This window comes from Gavia stellata, chromosome 32, assembly GCF_030936135.1.
Source record: "Gavia stellata isolate bGavSte3 chromosome 32, bGavSte3.hap2, whole genome shotgun sequence".
NCBI classification, from domain to species: Eukaryota; Metazoa; Chordata; class Aves; order Gaviiformes; family Gaviidae; genus Gavia; species Gavia stellata.
The window spans coordinates 5,732,479-5,758,304 of NC_082625.1; the positions used below are offsets into that span (position 1 = coordinate 5,732,479).

At 49.9% G+C, this 25,826-nt stretch overlaps 1 protein-coding gene across 1 annotated transcript in view; it reads right to left on the minus strand.

Moving 5' to 3' along the window:
- Window positions 1-3,716: 3,716 nt before the first annotated feature.
- PIP5K1C (phosphatidylinositol-4-phosphate 5-kinase type 1 gamma) overlaps window positions 3,717-25,826 on the minus strand; it is a 46,503-nt gene continuing 24,393 nt past the window's right edge. The window contains exons 2-17 of the mRNA XM_059831654.1: window positions 25,057-25,088; window positions 22,626-22,712; window positions 22,143-22,273; window positions 21,407-21,524; window positions 19,316-19,468; window positions 16,924-17,223; window positions 16,196-16,401; window positions 14,896-14,979; window positions 14,319-14,367; window positions 13,216-13,300; window positions 12,685-12,846; window positions 11,556-11,697; window positions 11,229-11,261; window positions 8,651-8,755; window positions 8,234-8,366; window positions 3,717-4,049 (exon numbers count right to left, since the gene is read on the minus strand). Coding sequence (XP_059687637.1) covers window positions 3,717-4,049; window positions 8,234-8,366; window positions 8,651-8,755; window positions 11,229-11,261; window positions 11,556-11,697; window positions 12,685-12,846; window positions 13,216-13,300; window positions 14,319-14,367; window positions 14,896-14,979; window positions 16,196-16,401; window positions 16,924-17,223; window positions 19,316-19,468; window positions 21,407-21,524; window positions 22,143-22,273; window positions 22,626-22,712; window positions 25,057-25,088 — 2,153 coding nt within the window. The remainder of the gene's footprint in view (window positions 4,050-8,233; window positions 8,367-8,650; window positions 8,756-11,228; window positions 11,262-11,555; window positions 11,698-12,684; window positions 12,847-13,215; window positions 13,301-14,318; window positions 14,368-14,895; window positions 14,980-16,195; window positions 16,402-16,923; window positions 17,224-19,315; window positions 19,469-21,406; window positions 21,525-22,142; window positions 22,274-22,625; window positions 22,713-25,056; window positions 25,089-25,826) is intronic.

Genomic DNA, 25,826 nt, shown 5'->3' on the forward strand with positions numbered 1-25,826 from the left:
CCGAAAGCTCACCAGCAGCCTCAGCACCAGGCAATGCTCAGGGCACGTCCCGCAGAGCTGAGGGTCCCAGCTGGGACGATGGGGATGAAGGATAACGGTGGCAAAGGGAGCTAGGTGGGAACCGGCTGTCTCGCAGGGCTGCTCTGCTCCGATCGCGGAGGAGCAAAAGAAGAGACGGTGCCTCCTTTCAACGATGGAGAGAGTGGGGAGAGCACCTGCCAGCGCGCTGCTGGGTCACTAGAGAAAGCCCTGACGGAGAAAGTACAGGCAGCCTGTGTCCCGGATGAGCTGGAAGTACAGCTGAAGGGACATTCAAACCAAGGATGGGTGGTGGTTCTCATCCCGTAAAAAGGGCCGATGCTCTTTTCTGTGGGCAAGACCTAGTCCTGCCCTGCTCTGACTCTGCGCGTCCTGCAAAGGCAGCCTCGACAGCGCTTGGGAAATGCTCCGGAGCTCCCTGACGCTCTCATGCTGCAGCGCAGCGCAGAGAGGTGGGCTAACAGCAAGCTTTAAACTCCAAGGTCCTTTTAGCCTCCATGGGAAGCAGAGGCTGAGCAGTTCTCCAGCACTGAGCTAAGCAGACAGTACGTGACACACAGCAGGGAGACCGTGCGAGCCTGGAAAGGGGCAGTTTCCATTTCAGATCAGCATCTCCCGCATGGAAGGTTCCTCCTGTCCCCTCATGTTGACAAAAACGCTCTAAGCCCTTTGCACGTCCTCTCACAGGACTCTCCTCAACCCTCCATGTCCAGACCTGCTTGCTCCAAAGGGTTCAGTGTTACAGAACTGCACAAGGATTCTCAAAAAGCCTGAACGCTTGAGGAAAGATGATGCTTGGAATGAAAAATGCTGCAAAAGGTCTGGGTTTCCCCACGTCTTTTGGGACCAAGCTCCAGCTTGCAAAGTTCATTCACCGAGATACTCCACGAAGGTGGGGCTCAGATGCTCCCTGCACAGAGGCTAAGCAGCTTTAGAGACCCCCGAAGTGAGGGGAAGGAATAAAGTCTCCATCAACGATGCTTAAACTGTCTTAAACAAGACGCTTGATTTCAGTTGGTTGGAAAGTCCCGACGAGGCTAAACCCACCAGCCCATGAACAAGGCGGTACCAGGGCAGCTGGGCCTCGGGTCAGACAGCCCAAGCCCAACCTCCCGGGTTCCTCCCCAGAGCTACGTTCCTCCCGCGCAGCACCCAAGAGCAACATCTGAAGATGCAGAAGGGATGTGGCTCCCTTTGGTCTCTCTACGCACGGTATCATGCTTCTGGAAGAAAAAAACCCAAAGGCTGAATTTTTAGCATTTTGAAGCCTCTTGCTTTCAGCCCAAAGGCAGGTTAGTCTGTAGGTATTGCACTCCTCCCGTCCCCTCTCCGCCAAACTCCTGAGCCCTCCGTAGCGCTGCCCACGCAACCTGCGGAGCCCGGGTGGGACCGGCACAAGCGGCTGGGGGCTGTCACGGAGCAATGCTACCAGCTAGGTGAACGAGCTGTCAAGTAGCAACTGAAAGGGGAGAGTTTCTTGAAAGACTTTTGATAGATTATTTGGTAAATACATGAATACATCTGATGGCAGCAGCTTGCAAGATCCCCAGCCTGTGCTCTTGAGAAAAGCACACTTGACAGCCTCCAGCATCTGCAGGCAAGGTGGGGAAGTCCAGGTCCCGTACTTCTAGGCAAGAAAATGTCAGTTCGTGAAGATCCTCACCAAGTTCAACACATGGTAGAGGGGAAGAGCTTCCTGCCAGCCCAGTTACTTTCCGGGACCTGAATTAACCCAACCCAAGTGCTGCTGTGAAGACAGGTTGTGGGGGCTGAGCCCCGAGAGAAGGGTCCTGCCACCCCGCTCCTCTGCAAGGAATCCCAAGGACAGTCTGAAGATTGTAATGAGAATAAAGAGATTTTGACCCTCTTTCTCCAGTGAGGCTCGTAAAGCACATGAATAAGACCTGGCTCCCTCTGGTCTAAAGGATTTCCTTTCTTCTCTCGGGGAGATGAGGATGGGATTGTTAGAGTTGAAGACAATGCTATGGTGTGTGTCCTGCTGACAGACGGATGAGTCTAGTCTGAGCACTACCCAGTGACACCAAATCCTCTTGCCTAAAGCCTGCAGCCCTCAAAAAGGCAAACTCAGACATCCGAAGCAGCGATTTCCAATAGCAGATGTTACCACAGGCAACATCCCAGTTACCCAGTCCCAGTCCAACAGAGTCCATGAACACAACATCGCCTGGCGCAATTAGGTGCCAGAGCCAGGCTTCTGTTTCTGCCGCCAGCGTGTATGGACGTGCATGTGCCACCCTGACTGCCCTGAGGTACGGAGGATACGTGTGAAGCCCATGTTCGTGACCCCCGAGTACTGGGGGGGGGGGGGTGGGTCAGATACACCCATGAGCATGCGAGGTGCTAAGTGGCTCCAGTAGGATGCAGTGTCCGGACAAGCCACACCTGGGGCCGGGCAGACCGGGGAACTCGCACTCCAGCGTGGCTGGTCCCTGGAGCTGCACAGTTCTCCTCTGTCCGTGCCTGCGTGTCTGGAGCAGGCGGCGGTGCAGCAGCCGGTAAGACGAAGTGTGGACTCCAAGCACGGAGGGACGGGGTGACACAGCAGTGCAGCACATGGTGAAGGCAGAACCCATCGCGACGTCCGGAGGAGAGCCGAGGTGACCAGGTCACTGTCGCCAGGAATCGTTTGCTTCCCCCGCACAGTGTTACAGATCAAGAGAAGTCACTAGCGATTTTTGAATCCAAGTAAATTGGCATGGCTACTTTGGACTACTGTAACATGGGAGCAATTCTATTCAATGGCCTTTAATACATTGCATTTACATAGCACCTTTCATCCCAGGGTTTAAGTGCTTTAACGGAAGTGGGTACTGTACACCCATTAGCACGGGGGAAACCGAGGCACAGAGTGGTTAAGTGACATGCCCTAGGTCACTCGGCAAAACCGTGGCAGAGTCTGGACAGCCTTAAACCTCCTGACTCCATCAGTTGGTTAGACCACGCTGCTGCCTCAAATGAAGCCACTCCGGTCCCTGCCCTCCCCAGCAACGTGCTCCTACCAATTCTCCAGTGAGGTCTCACACTCCTTTCTGATGCACAAATATATGACAACAAAAAAAAAGTGCAGTAAACTAAATGTTTAAAAAAGCACATTTGTGCTGTCTCTGTGCAAAGATAAAAGAAATAAATACATGATTAAAAAAATTAATAAGTTCACAGTATCACACATGGATAGGTAGCTACGGTAGTGCACATCTGGAAAACACTGTGTTACTACCCAGGATTCTCTACACCCAGCTGGATGTCTCCGTTGGGAGCTGCGGGTGAGCGGGTGGTTTCTTTGCTGCCCACGTCTGGGATAAGTAGAAATACACGGTTATAGTTTTGCTCCGTTCTGAAATGCAGTGCCCGGGATCCTGCAGTGCAGCAATACTGGTGTCAGCAAGCTCTTCCCCATCCCACTGGAACGGCTGCATCAACGAAAAGGGAACACATAGACCTGCAGAGGGAATCGCTGCTCTCTGGGGCTTCTGTGTCTGCATAGAGATTACTGCAAGAGGCAGAGAAAAGAGTCAACACCCAAGCATCCACCCTGCATTCAGTTAGGTCTAAGCCCAGCCAACTCCCCAGAATCAAAACCAGCGTGAAGAGAGACGGCTGTTTCGCATCCTCCAGCAACGACAACATGACTGGAGAACTTCAGCTCCCCAAAGCTTTCACTGCACCAAATGATTTGGAACAAGCCACAACCCTTGCTGAGCAGACCGGGTCTCTGCCAGTGCAGGAGATCTCGCCTGCTGCCACAGAGCTGATGCGAGATGCAGCAGGTCTCTGCTGCAGCCATGCAAGAGCCCCATGCTGCGCAGAGGCCATAGCGGCTCCCCCTGCAAGCTGACCTTGCAGAGGGAGCACAAGCTCCAACCTCGACCCACCGGGCACCCGGCACACGTTTCTTGTACACTTACTGTATCGCTCTCCTCATCGGAGACAGAGTGGAGTTGAGCGCTATAGTGGAGCGGGGAGTAAACCCAACTCCTCTCGTCTGTCGGCTGCCAGAGTGGCCAGAGACGGTGGGGAGAATGCAAGGAGAGCAGCAGCAGAGCAGGGAGCAAAGGAGAGAAGAGGAAAAAATAAAAGGAGAAAATAAAAAGAGTAGGAAACAATACAGTAAGAACAGCTGTTCGCCTGGAGGGAGAGAACTGAGCTCAGTGCCAGCTCTCAGCAGAGAGGCCTTCCTCATTCTCAGTACATACCTGCTCCCTACCAGCTGGGACATGGGACAGCCCGTCAGCAGCTGACATTGGACCCTGCTCCAGCTGCAGTGGGAATGGCATAACCTCTCCTCTTTCAGGGACAGATTTTTAGAGCTTTCGAGATGCCAGGGAAGCCTCAGCTCCCTGCCACAGCATCACCCCGGCTCCAGAGAAACCGAGAGACATGGGAAGTGACTTACCTAAGGGCAGTGACAGAGCTCTCCGTTCCTGCTACCCACTCCCAGCTCTCAATCCCCTGTTTCCTGAGCCCTGCGCTGCTACTAGCTGGCATCTCTGGTGTCCGGGGGGGCTTTTACAGTGCAACCTGATCTAGCTCGCTGTGCCTTCCCCCTTCCCTGCAGGCCAAGCAAGGCAGCAGATGGGTGGGTTAGACCATGGTGGATGGTGGCCACAGAAAGGAAACAGCTCTCGCTGAGAGTCTTGGAGACAGCGGGGTGATGGGAACAAGTACGACAAAGGAGGCAAAACACAACTGGATCTTGGAAAGAATGAGGGGGAAGGGGAGGTGCGTTGAGGGAGCCGGTTATCACAGCACTGGGCATCGGGTGTGACAAAACACGCTTCTGCTGCCGACACAGCGCAGAGAAGCCCAGGCAGATTCAAAGGCTAGTGTCTGCTTTCAGGGTTCCCAGGGGGGACACACTTCCACTGCAAATGGGCTCTTTTGGCTCCAGAGATGCTCCAGAGCAAGAGGAAACTGCCCCCTTTGACTCAGCCTGGGGTTTGCAAAGGAAGAGACATGGAAATGGGTACTTGGAAGAAGCCTGACGGCGTTCCCAGGCCAGGAACTAAGTGTTAACAGTCTACTATGTACAAGAAACTACAAGAAGCCAGAGGAGCTTTGAAGCACTGGGCTCTGCATGCTGAACCCCAACAATAATTGCAGCTACATTAGCAGAGACCGCTGGGAGGAAGGAAGGAAGGAAGAGAAACCCTTGCCTTCAGCTTCTTACAGGGCTCTGCTAGAGGTGCAGGAAAGCTCAACACTGCATAAAGCCTGCCTGGCATCCTGTTTTTCACCCATCCTGACTGAACGCAATGCTCCAGCCAGCCTCTTTCAGAGCCTTTTAGGAGCTCAGATGCATGCAGGGAGCTGCAAACCCAGCGGGGAGATAAAGGAGCATCCGGTGCTTGGTATTAACCCTCCCAGTGCTGGGGCAGCCAAACCCAGCCGAGGGGGCAGGAGGAGCTGCCGGGAGGGGTTGCCGGTTTGCCTACATAGGTGCAGCACTTTCCTCATGCCGTCAGCCAAGGCCGGGAGCACATTACTGCCCTTGCTTCCCCATGCACCCTGCCTGATGCCCTCTCCACTGCTCCCCTGCCTGGTACCAAAAAGGCAGGCTGGGAGGACCACGCTATACAAACGCTTGTGCCGAGGCTCTGACAGCACTGCCGTTACCCTCCGAGGACATCAGCTCTTCCAAACCCTGAGAAAGGAAATACCAAAACCCAGAGCAGCCTGAGCTCTGGATTCAGCCCCTAAATGCTCAACTGCCTCCCTGCATCTTTTGGAAAGGAAAGGAAAACCCTCACTGCTCACAGAACACCTGCAGTGAAGAGGGAGCACATCGGTGATGTCGAGAAGGGCTGGAGAGCAGAAACCATCCCTAATCCAGTAGCAACTCCTAAGTCATTTGGTTTTATGAGCTGTTCACCATCCCAGTCACCAGAAAGACGACCAGCCACAAGCCTAAAAGGTTATATTTGCAACTGGACTTTTAGCAGCTTCAAAACATCTTTAATGGTCTCTCTGGAACCCCATCTGGCTTCCTGGGCCAAGGGTGCCGAGCCTAACATTCCCTACAAAGACTCAGGTGCCTCTCTGGCCAGGTCTGGTGCTTGCAAGTTTGTCCAAGGGCTGGGTGATACTTCAGCCCATCCCATGGCAGGAGCTGTGTCACCAGCCTGCAGAAAAGCAGGGCAGAACATGTATTTCTGCCAGATCCTACAGGGAGATCCATTTGAGCGATTTCGATATGCGTCCCTGGTTTCTGCTGGGCTGGTTCCTAACGGTCACACAATACAGAGCCACAGCATCCAAGGGAAACGGAGTGCTGGCCCCAGTGTTTCAAAGCTGCAGCTCTGCTTGCCTACGTTCTAGCATGTTCACTTACAATCCCAGAGGAAAGCGAGGTGGTTCGGAGTCTGCGCTGGCGGGGAGAGTAAATCCAGTACCTCCCATCCGTGAACTGGATGGCCCCAGGGCAAGTTAAGTGAGAAAGGAAACAGAGGAGAAAAGGATGATGTGAAAGAGAGGATGAAAGAGAAAGCAAAAAACAAGGGGTTGGGCAACTCCAGGCCTGAACAGATCAGCGGGCAGGAAAGCCGTGCGTGGGAAGAGCGGCGCCCATGCCCTGCCACAACCTCTGCACTTTTATTCCCCTGTGGGCGAACAGGAGGATAAAGTGCTCTCCTTTCAGGATCAGCCTTCCAAAGAGCAGGTTGCAGTCTCCTGGGACTTGACAAATCAACCTCTGCACACAGCATTCCCTCACCGACCATCGCCCCTGAAGCACTCCTGCAAGAGAGCAGCCGTGGTCCAAGCCCCGCTGCACTCTGGTGCAGCCTCACTTGAGCTCCGGCTCAAGTGGTTTTCCAAGGAGAGCGCCTGTGGGAACCCAAATCAGCTTTTCCCTTCATCCCCACAATGACAAACACTCCACAGCACACGACACACATTTAACGTAAAACTCAAGGACTCAGATGAAGTATGAAATGCTGATGAGCAGTCAGTCACGCTCTCTATGAGCACACACTGCACACAGATGGTTTCCTCCAGATAGAGAGAGGTGCCCCTCAAGCTGGGGGGAGTCCACATGCCCAGGGACAAGGAGGAAGAGGAGCTGACCCTTGCTAGAAGACACTTGCCAGTGGAGCAGGCAGTATCTGCAGGCAGCTTGCACACAGCTGCCATCCACAGGCAAAGAAAGAGCAGCCAGAGTTAGAGGGAGCTGTTTGCATTTTGAACAGCATGCATAAAAACCCAAACAGACAGGCTTTTAAAATGGAGCTGATTCCTTCCACGGCTCCCACGAGCCTCGGAATGACTCGGCAACAAGTGAGCAGCTCTGCAGCAGAGTCACGCAAGCACAGGGAAAGGCAAACGTTGCCATTTTTAGGTTAGCCTGAAAGAGCTCATCACGAGGGCTCAGCTCATCTCCATCGCCATATAACCAACAGCAACGAGACAGAGCAGGGAGGAGCTGGACACCTCTTTTAATGAGAAGGTTCCAGTGCCCAGGCATAGGGGAGAGCTTGCACGGGTCAGACCCTCAGGTCTGCTCCGGGAATCCACAGGGCAGGTACTGTTGCTGAACACTCTTCTCTGGTCTGCAGAAGCTGCTCAGACATTGCAAGAGCTGAGGAACACAGCGCCAGGCTCCACGGCACTCTGCTGCCAACCAGCAACCACCTCACTTACTCCCTTGTCTCAGCACTAGATTTTCACTGCATCACCTAATGCATCTGCCTGCAGGGAAAGGAAAAGCCAGAGTTCACCAGAGCCCGAGGTCAGCCCCACTGCAACCACCTCCCTTATGGCACTAGGCTGCTGTGGCACGTTTGTATTCAGGAAAACAGTCGGGCTCTCTGGCTGAGGAAGGAAGAACCTCTCAGCTGCACCTACATTCACCTTGGCTTGTCCCGGGAGTGAACACGCTGGCCTAGATAAGCCCTTCAGCCCTTGTGCTTGGAAGTAGAGCAGCACACCTACAGCTACATCCACAGCAGCAGCGCCACCCATTTGAGCCCCACTAGATGCTGTTTTGAGTTCTCCAAGGGTTAATCCAGTTCCCCGCATTCAAAACCCCATCCAGCGTTAAGATCTCGAGGTGCTCAACACGAAGACGGCACGGGGCAGACACTGCCCTGCACCCGACTGCCTGAAATCGAGACTGTTACAGCCTCGTCCAACCTTTCCCATCACACCCCTAATGGGCCAGGTGGAGAAGGTATCTTACAAAGTATATGTCTGTGACTGGCACATCATCTTCATCCGAGGCCTGGCTGGCTGGTTCGGAGGCCTGGCTGGCTGTCTCCACCTCTATCGTAGCTGTGGACGTTACAATGGCACAGGCTGAAGAGGCCGCCTCTCTGGAGGGGGGAAGAAATGACAGAGTCTAGTCGCTGCGATCAGAAAAGGAGCAAGCAAAACTATGATTTATTACAGAGGAGCTGAAGGTGCTCCGCTGTCACATCCAGACAGGTCAGGTCAGGTCAGAAGTAACAGTGCTCAGCTTCTCTGAACTGTCTGGGGGAGCACCGATCCCTCCAGGAAAGCTGGTGCCCTACAAAGTCAGCCTCCAGCACAAGTTGCCACAGACCAAATGACACCGGGTAGGGCTCTGCAAAGCTACCCAATGCTCCAAAACACTCACTCTTTGTCATCTTCTTCAGGAGCTACGATCTCAACATCACACTTGGGCTCCAGCTCGACACTGATCTGCTGAAGCTCCTCCTCAACCCGCACCTCCTCGTGTGACCTGGAAACCAAAGAGAGACAGGCCCAACGGCTCAGTTAGGCACTAGTTATGCATAGTCCTCAATTTTAGGTCAGCCTGAATCAGTCCTGAGTCAGCCCAGCCTCTCGCACTGCAACCTCCCACAGGAGCGAGCTGTGCTGGTCTGCCCCGGCATGCGGCTGCCTGCTGCCAGCCACTCGCGGCACCGAGCTCCCGGCACAGACCGAGCTGTTGATGTCGGCTCAGAGGGAGCCGTCAGACCTCCCAGGATTGAGGATTTGGATAAACGGAAACTCCCAGGCAAAAGAGTCAGTTCTGTCAGACTGCAGTGCTCAAGACTAACGAGGTGGGAAAAGAGGACAAGAGGAAAGGGATTAATTAGCCAGTGCTGTAGAAAAGACAGGCAGTGTCAAATGGAGTACAGGAGGAAAGAGGAGAATTGGCCTCCGGGCAAAACCTGTGTCCAGACTTAGCCCAGCATTATCCATCAATCACACAAAGGCCAAAGCCTCCAACCTCTTCCAAGACTCCCAGCGCACCAAAGCTGCTCAAGTGCCCTCCAGGGTTAACATCAGATTTATCCGTACGCTCAGGAGCTGTTTGTGATAGTCTTCAATTTAATACCTCATGCTATTAAAGTAATTGCTTGTGCTAGCGGGGCTGGCTCCACAGTCCTCGTGGGAAGGAGGAGCGGGCGCTTGCCAAGCTGAGGGCACGGAAGGGACGAGCTTGGGGTTCATTGGCAGTAAGGGACGAGCTCCGGGTTCATCGGCAGGAGCCGGAGCCAGCAGGCGGCACTCCTGTCCAGCTCAGTGCCGGGGAGCTCGCTCCTCTCTTCCCCGCAGGGGTGGATCTCAGAAACCCGGAGGGAATTCCCCAGCAGATTAGAATAATCAGAGGTGTGACACCTTCTTGAGCAAATTGGGTAAGGTCTTTTTCATTTCAGCTCAGGAATGTAAATTCAGGCTTTAATAACTTTGTTCTTGCACTGACTGTCCCCAGGGGATCACCGAGTGCTCTACAAATACACAGGTCCCTGCTCCCCTAGAAAGGGCACGCTGAGACACCAACACCAGAAGTGGAGAAACTAGGCAAAAAATAGCAAAGGCAGCCACGCTTGTGTGGGGTGGTTGTAGCTGTGGCAAATCTGTGACAGATCTACTTCTGACCAAGACGCAAAGCTCCCTGTATGGTCCAGGGACAGTCACTTCGATTCACCTGACTTATTTCTGGATGAGTAGTCACACCCTACACCAGCTCCCTCCATTAATTACCAAGGGAGTCCGGAGTAACTCGGGTGAAGTCACTGCGTTTTGCCAAATGGGTCCCACCACTGGTGCCTGAGTTTAAGTCTCCAATTTTCAGCAATTTCAGACAATGAATTCTGCAGGAGGTGAGGTGCTTCGCAGGTCCCTGACAATTCAGCAGGTACTGCAAATCAACAGCAAGTAGGTCCTCGCCCTCCAGTGATAGGAACTTACCACGATTCAGTGACATGCAGCATCCAGAGGTGTTTTCATTAAGAAATACAATGGAAAGGGTTTTTTTTTTTTTTCCATGGCGTATGTGGCCTGAAGCTCAGCAAATCACTAAAAGCTAGGAACAAGGGGAGATGTTTGCAAGACGGTGCAAACCCTCATTTCTAAAGTCCTTGTATTCCTCTGAAGCACCAAACACTGACTGCAGGGAGAGAGGACGTCAGCCTGTCCAGCAGCTCCTCTGACTATGGCATCAGAGACTCAGTCTTGGGATATGTGCATTTCAAAGTCTGCGCCTACAACACTTACAAGATGTCCCGGAAAGCTAGGGCAGAGTCAGCAGCAAACACAAGGTCCTCATGCAGATCCTGCTGACACAGGCAATGGGGTCATTTTTACTGGTGCAAAAATATGCAAGATAATTATATGATATGAGCCTCTAAATCCAGACATCCCTGTGCAGTAGGGGATTTTTGTCCTACCTTGCCCTTGGCCCTGAGCCACCTATCACCACAGGAAGAAAAAAAAAAAAAATCTCAAAGTACCTGACTTTCTGAAGACACTGGAAGGACTAAGGGTGTTCAATGCCTCAGAGAGTCAAAGCCCCTTCCTATATTCATACTCACCGCACCCAGGCGGCAGGCAGATGCACAGAGGAGGAATGTTCCTGCTGTTAAGTCTCGCTTACCCAGAGGAGAACATAAATGACTTCCCTTGATTCTGGTGCTGGTTGGGTGGGTAAATTTGGACAACTCAGTTGTCCCCTTTCCCATCAAATAACAGGGGGAATATTTAAGGTTCCTTGCAAAGCGCCGAGAGATCTGCTTGTAAGGAAAATTCTGTGTAAGAAATGGGAATCATTTGATTGCAGGAAGAAGCTCATCATCCTGCAGAGGACCATGCCAAAATCTCGGGGCTGCTGAGATTCACATTCAGCCCTCCAAGAGACCCTTGCACAGGGACAAACGTGATGTCTCTGTGCAGCAGCGCAAAAAGACATGAGGCACTTTTCTCACCTGCCATCCTGCCCTGAGGAGTGCGTGCGCCTCCTGCGGAAAGAAACCAGAATAGTAGAGTTTGAGGAGCGATTTAAGACAGAAATCCCACCCTGCCCCCAAATCTAACTCCCCACCCCATGAGGGAGATGTTCTACTTAACAGCTGACACTTCTCCCAGCAATAATTAATCCCATCAAAGCTGTGTCTGCTTGCTCCCAGGAGAGATTTAATTAAAATCGGTCATTAGCATTCCAGAGCATAGGGCAGCCTGCCGAGATCTGCAGCACGAAGGGGAACGGCAGCCGCTTAACTCCAGTGGGAACAGGGGACGAGTGCTGTCCTCACCTGTACCTGGGCTGCTCAGAGGTCTCCGAAGGGGATCGCTCGGGAACAGAGAGAGATGTTGAAGATAGTGTCGTGGCTATGGAGGCCGTGGTAGCTTCTTCAAAGGAAGGAGGTGTGCAGGGCAGCAGGTCTGGCCTGCCTGCTGGCCCGGAGTGGAGGGCAGGAATGATGCAGGAAGAAAAAGATGAGTAGGTCAGACACCAATACCTTACCTACACCAGCCCGGTGTGAGGCTGTTCCACCATCAACCTGCACACCCTCACTGGGACTGGTCACTTAAAACCACAAACAGGCAAGAAGTTTAGCTGGGTTCATGAATGCAACAGCTTCTCCCAAGGCATCCTCTAGAGAGAGTCAGTAAGCACTGGTAAGCATTTCCAGCACGACAGACGCTACAGGAAACGTAATGCCAATGAAGACATCTCACTGGTAACCAAAGCTGGATTAAAGGCTTGGCTCACCAGAGATAAATGTCCAAGTGAATTAAGAGATGAATCGAGCGCTCACTGATTTGCATGGGTAGAAATCTAACACCTATGCACTCGAGGAGCCTGTCTTTCACCACTCATCTGTAAATCCAGCCCAGATGGAAGTGATGAAAAGGCAGCACTGAACCAGCCCATTCATCTTTTTTTCAGTGGCAAGATCTTGCCTCTTATTAACTGTCCAAACACTGCCATTAGAGTCCTGCAGTTCCCAGGCACCGCTGCCCCCCCCTTTTTTTTTAAAGGGTGGAAATTTCAACTTTCTGATCGCTTTTGGACTATGACTGCTGGTGCCAGTTGGCAGCGGCTGTCTTGCAGCAGTGACGCAAGCGACCATTTTTACTGCAGAACTGTACAGTGCTACAAAGAAGGGATTCTGTCTTCTTCGATGCAGAGGCATTGCTTCTCCAACCAACTAACTGCTGGTGCTGTGACAAAACAATATACTCTTACCTTCTCCCCTGTCCTGGTTAAGTTTAGCACCTGCAAAGCACAGCAAGACATGCAATGAAGAGAAATCCATCAAGGAAGGCATGTGGCCAGTGCACAGTGGGGAACTTGACGAGAACAGGGGAGGATCCTAAGGAACTGCTAGGAAAGAGAGGGTAATCACACAGCCATCAGCCACCAAACAAGACCATTACCTTCATCGTCAAGTGTGGGGTAACTCCTGGCCGCACGAAGATCATACTGTGTTTCGTCCTTTTCAGAGGGAAGCTGGCTAGCTGAAAATGCAGCGGTTGGACCAGTCGTCTTGACAGCTAGCAAGGCACTACGCCCTTTCTTTGAGGGAGATGACTTCAGAGCTGGATGAGAAGAGTGAAAGAGAAGATGAAATTACCACCACCAACTCCTGCCACACCAAAAGGCACTTTTCCCTTCATAGCGAGAGGCCTCTGACCTCTGACACACACAAATATGCTCTCCAAGTGCCATCTCCAAAGGACTGAGCCTGAGTCAGGCTGCAGGGAAAGCTCCTGGGTGGGAGTCTGGGCAGACCAAAGCAAGCCGTGACAACCTGAGGGCTTTGCAGTTCCCCAGCTTTGCTCTATATTACAGCGGGAAACCCTGCTCAGAGTCCGGCCCAGAAACTCTCCACGTGGACTGAAGCAGCAAGACTGAGATGTGGCTTGCCTCACATCACAAGGACAACAGCTCTCGGACTAGGTACTTACAGGAATTCTTTCGAAACACCGTGTTGGTCATGAATTTGAAGAATCTCTCTGCATAAAAGCTGGGTCTGTGTACTGACACCGTGTCCTACAAAGGCAAGAAGCAATTGTTTAATTTTAAAATTAACCCTCAAGGCAGAATTTCTGTAACAACCAATGCAGTCTTTTTTATTCCAACATTTAGCACTGATAGAGCCTTAAAATGGAAAGGCTTAACTGAAATGATCTGATTAATGCTATAAATAAGCCTGAAGCATTGCCTTTGATTTGATTGCATTTGATTATATTCTTGCTGTAATTTTATAATGGATTTTAGTGATTTTATTCCTTTGTAGGCTTCCTGGATTTTTCAAATATCAGCCTGATTACACACATGAAACAACTTCTGGCTTTGCTGGTTGACATTCAAAGCACACCTGGATACCCTCGCATACGACAAGGACACCAAAATTCAGCCAAGGGTCTCCATACATTTCAAGTGTTTTGCACTTTTTGTTTAAAATAGCAAAACTGAAGCTGTCGCTGCTTCTGATGTTTGCCTGTGCTACTATGACTTGGCATCTACACATTTCCTTTGCCTTATTATTTAAGGGAAGCTAGGACAGGCAATGCTGAAAACTAGTTTCCACATCCAAGGTTGCTCTTTTGTAAACATGAACCTGGCTGCTGCAGGAGACAAGACAGCAGGGAAACACTGAAAGGGATTTATTAAGAGATAGCTTACTGAAGTGGAAACACAGTCAATCACCAAAGAGAGCAAAACGCAAGGCTCCTTGACACATACATGAACGCACGCGCCTTGTGCGTTCAGCTCCTGGTATTGCGGGGAGGAGGAAAATGACAGATGGGAGCAGAGGAGGAAAGCTGGTAGCACGACAGTTAAACATGTGAGGAGGTGGAGTGAGCAAGAAAACCTGATTGGGAATAAGTGGCACTACACCGCTGTGGAAGCATAAGAGGCAAGAACTATTCCTTTCATTAGCTTCCACTGTGCCAGTTCAGGCACTATAAATAGCAAGGTAATCAGCACCAACTAGCATAAACGAAGCCAAGGCAGGTAATCCTGCCGAGGCCTGGACAATTCCTGCCCCTGCACAGGCACTCACCCCGTCATGGACAAGGGCCTTCCAGGTATGTTCTAGCTTCTTGATGAACCTAATTCCAGGGGACAAGTGGAGAGAAAAAAAGAGACAGATTCAGGCATGTACTCTATACCTAAGCCACCTTTCATACCCCACACAGGAGAGATCACTGAGCTGCTAACAATTCCTCCTTCATCCGGAGTGTAGCTTTCCTCCAGCCAAGAGAGGTTGGCTGAGCACACCGGCATCTCTGCAGCCAGGTCAGGACTGCCTGGGAACCCTCCAGGGAAGGAGAAGCTGGGCTGGAAGGGGGGCAGGAAATCACTTTCCATCCCTGGAGATATGGTACCTGTCCTCAGCACAGAGATGGGAAACTTCTTTATGAGCAACTCATTGTATCTTAGAAAAATGGCTCTGTGTCACCAGCTGTTCTAAGGACAGGATAAAAATCCACAGCCCCAACACGCCATCGACAGACGGCTTTAGGCAGCCTGCCTACTCATTATCAAACTCTTCAGGAGAGGAAAATCTGCCTGCTTTCATTCAGTATTAAAATAGATGTTAACACACTTAAAGGACAGACAACTGCAAAGTTACCTACCTGTATGATTGAAGGATATCTATTATTCCTACATGTAGCAGGAGACGCTCTCCTTTGCCATTCACTGCTGGGATTCCACCCATCCTGCAGGTAAAACAAAACCTCAGTGAACGCAGGCTCAAAAAGTGCAGCTGTAATACCCCCGAGACCGGCGGAAGGGTGGACGGCAGCACTGAAAAGAGGGCTCTGATGTGGCGGTCAGGCACAACGCAAAACCTGCAAAGTCACTCTGTGTGCAACCGTGGGAAGTCACCTACTGACCCAGGCCGTCTCACACAAGGCATCCCCGGGGTTACTGCCTGCCTGGATTGCCGAATGCCAACGATCAGGACAGGACCCATGTCGCGTGACAACAGCTCTGCTTGGGCCAGAAAGCACCACATCGTTTTTTCTTAGCTATAGGACATTTTATTCTGGGGATCAGATTATTTATCAGGTCAGTGCGAACTGTCTGCCTATTATGGCAGCCAAACCTTTAAGGATGAGGGTATTTCCAGTTCCATCCACACCAGTATCACTCCTGCCAAAAGGTGCAGCAACCACTAGCACCAGCAAACAACAAAAGCATGCAGGTATCAGACAGGCCACTGCAATTAATGGTACTACTTGAAAGAATGGAAACACCAAAGTATTATCCCGGCTCCGCTGTGACTGATCCTCCGTCAAAACCGGAGCAGCTGGTTTCAGATGGCAACAAAGAGCAAACTCTACCATTTGTTAGCAAGCTTCGTCCACAGACCCAGGCAGACAGTCACAAGAGCCACCTGCAGCCCAAGAGCTATAGACTGGGCACAGCACAGGACAGGTTTTGGGGAACCCCCCCCAAACCCACAGCTCCACCAGTTACTCCAGCGCTTGGCTACATTGCTGTTTGCTAACTGCAGTGGGATGGCCTCAGGGTACTGTCAGGGATTCCGAAGGTGGAGTGAAGGAGAACAAACTCCAAGCTCCTAGGGACAGGCTGATCCCTGCTTCCACTCCAGTATTTGGATGCTGAGCTAGAACTGAGCTAGTTTCTCCTCCACAGAGCACGGGTGGCTGTTTAGAGGCTGTTACAGGAGCTGACAATCTACAGACTGGCCTAAGAAGAGAGATCGCTGTGAAGCTGGAGTCTTACAGAAATATTTCCCACCCCAGCTTCCCCCTTTCACACCACATGGCTTTACTGGCAGCACTACCATAACCCCCCCAGGAGAGATGCTCACTCTCACAGGTCATATGGGCCTCAGTTAAGGATTTACTACTTCAGCCTCCACCTCTGCCCCTCCCAGCAGCGCGAGAGAACCAGCTTTTCACCTACGTGTCGTCTGTGTCTATGGACTCCCCCCGGGCAGCCCCACCCTGGATGGACTCCATGGCAGTGGAGTAAAGTGCCTTCTGCCCCACAGGACGCTTCTCATCCGACGTGCTGTGGGCTCCCTCAGACTGTCGCTCCCGTTCTTGCTGGTCTATGTTATGAACCCCAAGCAGGAGGCTGTAGTCCATGATTTTAAAACTTTCCAACACCTACAGGTTAGTATCGAGTTTAAGAACAAAAGACAAAATATCAGGCCAGCAGCTCAAATACAGCAGATCCCAAAGCATGGAACAGCCCATCCACATTCCCACTAACAACTCCTTTGCAAGAGCTTGAACATTTCTGAACCAACAGCCACCTCTGGACTTGATCGCGTGGAGTTTGGCCATCCCACAATCAATCCAAAGGGCTGAAGCCTTGCAAATAACGCTGTTGTACCGCGTATCTGCTGCACACTGCGTAGGAAAAACGTATTTAGTCCCAACAGCCCAACTACAAGGGGAGCAGGCTGCCACAGCCTGATGCATCAGGCAAAGGAACGCAGCCTTAGTCCTCAGAGGCTGTCATGAGATCCAACGCCACTGCTTTGCTTTCAGGGAAAAGGGCAGTAGAAGGGATTTATCCTGCTTTGGGGTTAGCAGATTAGCAAGGTTCTCAATCATTTGCTCTTCTTCATGATCCACAGCCACAGAACTTCATTAACCTGCTCCCCAAGCTGCCCCCCTCCTTACCAGACAGTCTCGTTGCAATGTTTTCACCAATGCACTGAAGGTGTCTGCATCCAACATCAGGCCCTCGGGCATGTCTTGTATGAAGTCTAGATCCTTGTACGTAGGGCTAGACTTTTCTTTTTCCTTCTTGGATGCCCGGCGTTTATAGGTCGAGCCTTTCAGGTCAAATTTCAGGTGCATTTTCACCACACGAGGCAGAATGTTGTTCATCACGACCACGCGGATGTTTTTGCCTCCTGATTGCACACAGTACAGTCCATAAAACTTCGGCAGCAGTGTCCGTGGGTTCTGGTTCAGATTCTGCAGCAGGGTTGGAAAAAAGCACGGGGAAAGGTCATTTTGGCAGAAGACTCCTGCTCTGTTCAACACAAAGCATATTAACAGATCCTGGAGCAGTCAGACTAAGGTTTCTTCACCTAGAGATTTTCTGAACTTTACATGAGAGCTTACTGTACATATTTGACAAACTCTTGCATTTCAGTGGCTTTAGGACCTGAAAATACCACTATGCCTTGAATACAGGGAATGAGATGTACAGCACTCTCTGGGCAAATAACCAAGTCCGGAAATTCCCTGCTTTCCACATCAACAGCAGCTAAAAAAGGGAAACCAAACTGGAAGAGAAATAAACACACTAAATGGGAAATTCAAGTTTAAAAATAACAGCTATCTTCATCTCTTCAGAAGTGTCAGAATCCAAGAGCCGTTCTCTGGCCCAGAATAAACCAGGGACACGGTATTTTTTAAACAAAACAACATAAATTTTTCTCCTCCTTTTGTGGAGCTGCTTTATAAAACACAGTTGGCCAGAGAGCGCGGATATCCTGCTCTGCTATCATGTCCTTTTTTTAGGCAGCAGTATTATTAGGAATGACAAGACAGGCATGATTTGCTTGTTCAGCTTTGGGAAAATTTTGGAAGGAAACAGAACATCTCTGCACGCTACGAAAGAAAGGACAGACCTGACAGATTCTCTGACAGACGGCAGAAGCACGACTGTATGAAAATTCCATGCCCCTCCTCATCTCACCTAACTGGGCACACGAGTGAGCCCTCTTTGCGAGTGCGCTGTTCAACATGGTGCAACCTAAAAGCAACAGAGGCAGGCAAAACCGAACGCAAACAGCACTTGTCCAGCTTTAAAGTAACTCAGGATGAAACCACTCTGCTTCCTTTCTACCGACTCCTTTTACACTGGATGGGTTTCCCCAAGAACAGCAGAGAGATCGTGTGTTAGCACTACAGTAACCCACAAACACTGGAATGCTACGAGAAGTAGCACACAACTCTGCACCAGACAGGTAAGTTCAGTTTAATTCGTTACGCTGATTGCTAGGCAGGACAACGGCAGAATTCAGGGCAACAGTGCAACTCCATTCCCGTTCAAAACCCTCCACCTGATTTACTACATACATTAGGCAACACTTTCCAAGATCATCCTGTCCAGGAACTTGACCGTCACTTGCAAAAGCAAGCAACTGGCTGCCGGTTATATAGACTCCCAAGACCCCGCCTCACTTGGGCAAATTTTCCCCAGTAAATATTGAGCGAGGCAAATATTTTCATAAAAACAGTGTACGATCACATAAATCAAATCCACTGCAACACGCACACAGGTGGGGCAGCGTTAACACCACTTGCCATCACCGTCTCCTCGGCATCTCCATGGCAAACAAATCCCTGGGTGGTTCTAACTGATTTTCAGTGCCCTAATCTATAGAGCTGGACCCGTCACCACAGTTATGAAGGGAGACAGCTCCTGGTTTACAGGCCAAAGCATTGGGTTTGGTTCCAATTCACTACTTGTCACCACATGCAAGTCCTCTGGCTCTCAATACGTTGCCTTGCTAGCCCTGAGCTTTAGGCAACAGCTACCTGCAGCAGACTGGATGTGCAAAGCTGGTTGGTACCGCAGCCAGAGGGAGCCAGGAAAACCAACTACCTTCAGAGTAACTCTGTTAAACAAAAGATATGGGAGATATCCAGGGACAGCAGTGGTTTCCACACAAAATCAAAGTGGTTGTGTTATTGCAATCAACACCCATCCTTGAAGCCAGGCTGAGGCAGATGCATGGTGCCAAGCCAAGAAGAACGAACTAGAAGAACAAAAGAACACCCAGAAACACACATCTGGGAAGCCATTTTCAGGCTAGAACATGCCTACAAGCTATGGCACAATTACCTGCCTCAAGTTTACCCACGGAGTTTGCAAATAATTGGCAGGATTTGTGCTTCTGGGACTGGCTTCGTGACACACTGTTAACCTTGTCCCTGGCACAGGGCGGGCAGGGCACAAGAAACCCAGGTGGAGGACATGCCCTGTGCGATGCTTTGGACAGAAAAGCTGCCACCAGAAACCCAAGTCGGGTCCAAGGTGCTGGGTGATACACACCATGTAGTAGCCAGGAAGGAGCTTCTGTAGGAATTCAGCTTCCTTGTGCATCACAGTTTTTATGATGAATTCATCGTCGCTGGTGACATAGAAGAGGGAGCCGCTGGCACCAGGGTTCGACAGCTCTATGAGAGGCTCATTACATAATGAATACTAGGGAGGAAAAGGAAAAAAGATGATGTTTTCAGCCCCCACTCATTGCAGATTGAGTTCTATGCCCTTGAAGGCTTTCCCCAGCATGCTGTCTCCCTGGGAAATTAAGGGGTAGCAAAGCTTAAGTGAGAACTATTTTCATTATAGGTTAGGTCTAAGCAGCAAAGCTGATGGACAATTTACAATTAGAGACCGAGATTACAGATCAGAGCATCCCAACTGCTCAGAATCAAGCTAATAATCTGCTTTCAGTAACATCCAGGCTTCATAATTACATCTTATCTTTCCCCATTGTGCGCGTATCACATTTAGGCTTCTTTCAGCACATTACCGCAAGTGCAGACAGAAAGAAAGGATTTTACGAGTCATGACAGTCTGCACAGGGTACCACATTATCACCGTGCTGGAGGGAACACAATGCACTGGCTGTTCTCAGCAGCCTCCTCTGGCCTTGGGCTCCCCTGTTACAGGGGGTTTTTACAGCCACATCTCACCCCCTCAAATCCTGCTAGAAACACATGAAAAGAATTAGACCAGGTGTCCAAAGAAGAGAGCGCTCAGCGCTGTGTAAGCCCAGCAAGGGGTACTGCATAGGGAATGGAATTGGGAGGACATTTCTATACATCAGTATGCAAACAGCAGGTTCTCAAATGAGGACATGCCTAGCAGCAGGAAAAAAAAAAATACGAAAGCGCAAGCACGCACGTGCACTTTGCAGCTAGGTACCGACCCCAAGGCAACTGCGAAGGTCGAGTGGGTTCAGGGCAGCATCACGTCAGAGGTGCCACAGCAAGAGGTAAGATGGGGAGAGGGAAGCAGGGTATGCAAGGGACATGATCAGAGCAATAAATTAAACGCTCATCATTATGTACTGAAAACAGCTTTCAGCACTGCACAGATTAATGATCCAAGACTTTATCAAGTTAATTATCTCATGCATAATTAAAGGCATTTGCTGCCGTGGCAGGCAAGAGAGCATCGGGGGAAGAAGAAGCAACAAATCAGAGCCGTGACCTTTGCAATTGAGGCAGGCTCTTTGCCTCACCCGAGTTTTGAACCACTCATCAAATCAGCCAGCAATATCTTGGATGGCACAGATGGGGACCACTCTTACTGTCAAACTGTGCAATGGCACAGATTTGTTTCTACTTGTAGCTGTTCAGCTACCATTACCCCTGTCTACAGCCGAAGTCAGAAAAAAAGGGCTATTAAAAAAGGGGGAGAGCGTGCGCTGATTTGGATGTGTTCCCTTCCCTGGTTCAACAAATGTCCTTTTCTAAAGAGCAGGACATCATGCAAGGGACCAAATTCAACCCTAGTGTACTCCAAGCCCCGACAGCTTGTACTGCTAGGTATTTTAAACACAGCCTTTCCAGCTCTGAGGAGCTTTCTGATCACAAGAACAAGCTGTATTTTATTCTGTCTTTATAAGATGATTAAAATAACTCCACTCACAGAGCTCTTGAGTGACTGCACAAGGAAAAATTCCCATCTTTGTCCTCAGAGCCCCAGGGGACATTACAGGGTTGCACCCAGCAGAACACAACTCCTTTTGCTTGTAAACACAGTAAGTTATTGTCACCACAAGCAACAGAGAGGGAACCCCATGGCGTAGCTTACACGGCACACGCTGTATGCAGATCATTTCCTTTCCCTCCAGTGTAAGCTAGCAGCTACCTCTTAGCAAACGAAGACTTGGGCTGAGTGGTGCTGGCCTTGCTGGGACCGTCACTGGATCTCCTCCAAAACTGAACAGAGTCCCTAAATCCACAGCCTGTTCCCACTCCTTGCTGGGATCAGAACGATTCCTCAACTCTTTTCTGCCCCTTTTAGGCAAGAATCGCTGACAGCCTTGATTTAGGGGCAAGTTTCTTGTGTTACTCTAGACCATCTCAAATAAAGGGGGAAAGACAGAGAAATCAAAAAAAATATCCGTACCAAATAATCATCTGGACGAATCCCAAAGAGTTCTCGGAAGTACCGAAAAGCCACTGGTGCATAGGTCTTGAACCTGAAGTCAGCATAATGGTGAGCCGGGGTGAGATTACTGCCTTCGCTGCACAGAAGACATTACGTGAGCAGGGCCACTGTATTACCATTCGCCAGATACGTACAGTCACATCAAGGCTACTGTATATTTAAGATGAATTAAGCCTTGCAAAAAGACATCTTAGGAACAACAACAACAAAAAATATCTTTCTTCTGTGGCAGGACAACAGGAAAGTATGTTTTAAATTACCTGCCAAAATCTATTTCCATAGAGTGCACGGAACAACCACTTGCCAAGCAGAATATATTTACAGAGAATATAGCTTTTATGAGCTTTGTTTATTCACAGAGTTAAAGAGCTCCCAGAATGAGTTTCTTCCATCTCAAACATGGCATAATTTTGTGGAAGAAATTCTAGACGGACAGGTAGCAAGAAAAGCACGTAGGAAGGCTAACAAACTCAAGCACATAATACTGCATCTTACATTGTACTCCCCTTGCAAGCCAGTGTACTGCAGAGCCTAACACTTCCCACTGTTAGGTTTGTGTGTAATGGATGCATATTTAAAACATTCAGAGCATCCAACTCTGATCTAAAGACAGATGGAAGCTCTCTTGAAAAAAAATCAGTGAGAGGAAAAGAAATAACTCATCTGTTCGTTTTGTTTCCCCTGTCTCCTTTACCTTGGGAAAAAAATGCTCTCCACCACGTAGAAGTCCTGCATCAGGACATCTCTCTCCGGCTTGGAGCTCAGATTGCCGACAGTATATCCAATCCCTAGCTGGATGGCCCCCTTCAGAGTGGATGAGGTGGTCTGGCAGAAAGAAAAGAGCAGTCAGCGAGCGTTTCACAGCAGATTATCATGACAACATCCCCTATATTACAATACAGCTGTGCCTATGACTTCTGTGGGGTCGTCTTGGGCACTACATACTGCTAAACAAATTCAACCAGCTGCTGAAGAGGTGGACTAAGGCTTCCAGAAGGTTTCCGTTTGCGATATTACGCAGTACAAGGGTGCTGCATAAAATCTAAATCAGATTGGTAGCTCTTCACAAACCGAACCAGGAAAGCTCGGTTGTGCTATTGCTAACCTTGGGCCCCAACTTCTCTTCCCCACCTGCCACCTACACGTAGCTGCCAGTCCCCACTCCACAAAACCAAACCTTTTTGTAGGTGGTTTCACCAGAAGCATCAACGCCTCGATGACCTATCTTCTTTCCTTGGCCAGGCTGTCCTGGTAGCGATGGTCCCTGCAATGAAAAAGCATGGCTAAAGCCCAGACCAGAAGCTGACCTGACCGACAAGAACAAGCAGAGCAGCACAGGCACAACCACGCTGTCACGGTTGTAACGGTCAGAGGGATCGCTCTCTACCACTGGAGAAAAATCTGCAGAGGGCAAACAGGTGTAATCGGCACCGGCAGGCCTTAAACAAGGCTGGCTGAATTACACATCCATCCCCCAAGACAAGAAGGGTTAGAACACCCAACCACTCCATCTGACACCCTCAGTACTAACTGGGCAGAGCCCTCAGCGAATATGCTGAGCTCAGGAAAAATCGGCTTGCTTCCCAGCTGCCAAGATTCCGCAGCAGTTGCTTGACTGCGGTTTCTCATTGATTTAAAATAGTGATGAATTAAATCAAACAGCGAGAGAAGCGTATTCTTAAAAATCCCATGCCCTCAGGTGTCATACCAATTCCTCGCGCTTCACTGGAGAAATAAGAGACAGATAACAGGGACAACACAGCCCCGCTCCTGCACGCACAGGGAGATAATCCGTTGAAGCGAGATCTCATTTGTTTACAATTCAAAGGACGAGCCCACACAGGGTGAACTGCAATAACAGCTCTTCCTGAAGTTTTGCACGGAGTTTACAGAAACGCTAGAGGACTGCCAGCACGTCAGAGTGCGAAAAAAACCTACTCCTATCCCACTATCCACATCCTCTTCTACCTCTGAGTCTGCCTGGGCCTTTTTTTGCTGATCCAGGAGGGAGCAGATTGCGGCTGCACCCTTTAACAAGCCAACACCATTGTGTTTTGTGAAGTTTGACGCAGCTCCTTTTGCAACCCCAAGCGCAGGGCCTCTACACTCCGCCACGGGGCAACGCTTCAGCTCCTCCCCAGCTCTCCCACCACCCCAGCGGACTGCGCAGCCCAGCAGACGGCTAAAACCGCCCGTGAGCCACCAGCGACATTTGGGGGTTTGTTACGTTAAAGAAAAAAGCCAGGCTTTGGTTGTTCCTTTAAGCTGCGTGCAGAGAGATCCAAGGTCACTTCCCAAGTGACACTATTATAGCACTGTCTCTCAAGCGCCGCACAGCCCCGTCTCTCAGAACTGAGGTCTACAGCAGACAATGTATAATTTTGTTCAGACTACAGAAGTTCTTTGTGTTTTAGCTTTTAATCAAGAGCTTGCAGCTATTTCTGGTCAAATTGCTTGTACTTCTGGTACTAAGGGGCAGCCTGATTTCTCCTTCAAAAATCTTATTTCTTATTCTGTTTTAAACATTTAGCACAGCCAGGCTTGCTTCCAAGTACTCCTTCTCCAAGCAGTCGTGATTAGCAGTACAGCTTATCGTTTCCTCGCAGCTTCTAACCAACAAGCTGGATCCTATTACACGCAAGCTCAAGCTGTATCGTCCTGCCTCGCCACGTGGCTCATCATCATCCTCTCAAAGGGATTAACAGACACAGGTATCGGTTAAGAGATTGCCATCATAGGAAATGCAGTAACAAAAGTCTCTTCCACAGTCCCTTGCTCTACCTGTGTTTCCAGGGCAAGAAAAAGTGGGGCTATTTGTGCATTGAACAAAGCAATTAACTTTCATAGAAGTTGGGCTTCCTACTATGCATATTTCTGGGGAGGCAAAAAGAATCGTGTCACATTCCTGGCAGTTTTATGGGAAGATTTTGCTATTCATGTATACAAATGCTCATCATCCCAAGTGAGTAATGTAAAGGGGTATGTCAGAAAGTTAGATCAAACAAAAATCATTTGAACACGGTGCCCTAAACCAAGAGTGTGGGTTTCAGGGAACAGCTTTCATGCACAGATCCTCCTACTAGACTCCCTGCTGCCAACTGCAAAGAGTTTTGTTCCAGAAGGTAACAGTGAATCAGCAACCTGCGACCTGGATTAGGTGTGAGAGAAGATCAGTCCCTCGAGATGTTCCCCTGTTTTATGGCTTCACAAATCACAGCCTCCTTGACTCGCTCACAGGAGCGGGTGAGACCCAACACAGAGCTCTGGCGATGCCCAATACACAGATTCTCCATTCAGCACCTTCAGGTTCTGGTGTGGAAGAGGTGCCCTCAGCCACTTACAGACATCGTGGATCACGCAGCTAAAGCTGGCCACGTGGCGGGCATAATCCCTTCATGTCCCCTCTGGCTCTGGTGGGGCCAACCCAGGGACTCCAGAGACCCGCCACTAATTTTCTTTCTCCCATATAACAGATATCAAATTTTCAGTAATCTTAAATGTATTTTGAAATCCAGCTTTGCTCAAAGAAGTCAGGCAGAAGTGTTTTCTAGAGTTTTGTGTTCTCATTCTCAAGACGGGATTTTCAAAGCCAGCTTTACACATCTCACCTCGGTGATGGCTGCCTTCTTCAGTGCCAGACCTGAGAGAGAAGGGAAAAGCATCAGTAAAAATAGGGACATCAGAAAAAAAAAAGAAACCGGCAAGAAAAAAGCCTAATGCGTTGCTCTTTCAAGCAAGCTGGAAGCCTTTAAAAGCAGCTGGTTTTGCTCAGCTTTCAGTTTCACTAGCGCAGGAGCCTGAAGTTATAGGGGGTCACCCAAACAGGTTAATATTCAGAAGCACAAAGATGCCACAATTTTTCCCAGCAATAACGTTTCCTAGAGGCTTCAGTAGAGAGAGTTCTTGTAAAACCCTGCTGCACCGTAACAGGTCCACACGACACTGCAAAGTCTGTTACATACAGAAGCCCAGAGAGACGCTATGAAGCTGCTTTCCAGCCACTCAAACAGCACTTCACAAACTATATTGATAATTGAATCTATTTACAGATCCAATGTCCAAATATATCGCAAAAATGAACGCATCATTTATCTCTACCACTGCCTTTGGGAGAAGCCACCATTACTACATTACAGCGAACGGTGAGAAATCAGGATTTTGCCTAAAGCTGAGAGAGAGAGAGAGAGAGAAGAAGAGGAGAGAGAGAGAGAGAGAGAGAAGAAGAGGAGAGAGAGAGAGAGAGAGAGAAGAAGAGGAGAGAGAGAGAGAGAGAGAGAAGAAGAGGAGAGAGAGAGAGAGAGAGAGAAGAAGAGGAGAGAGAGAGAGAGAGAGAGAAGAAGAGGAGAGAGAGAGAGAGAGAGAGAAGAAGAGGAGAGAA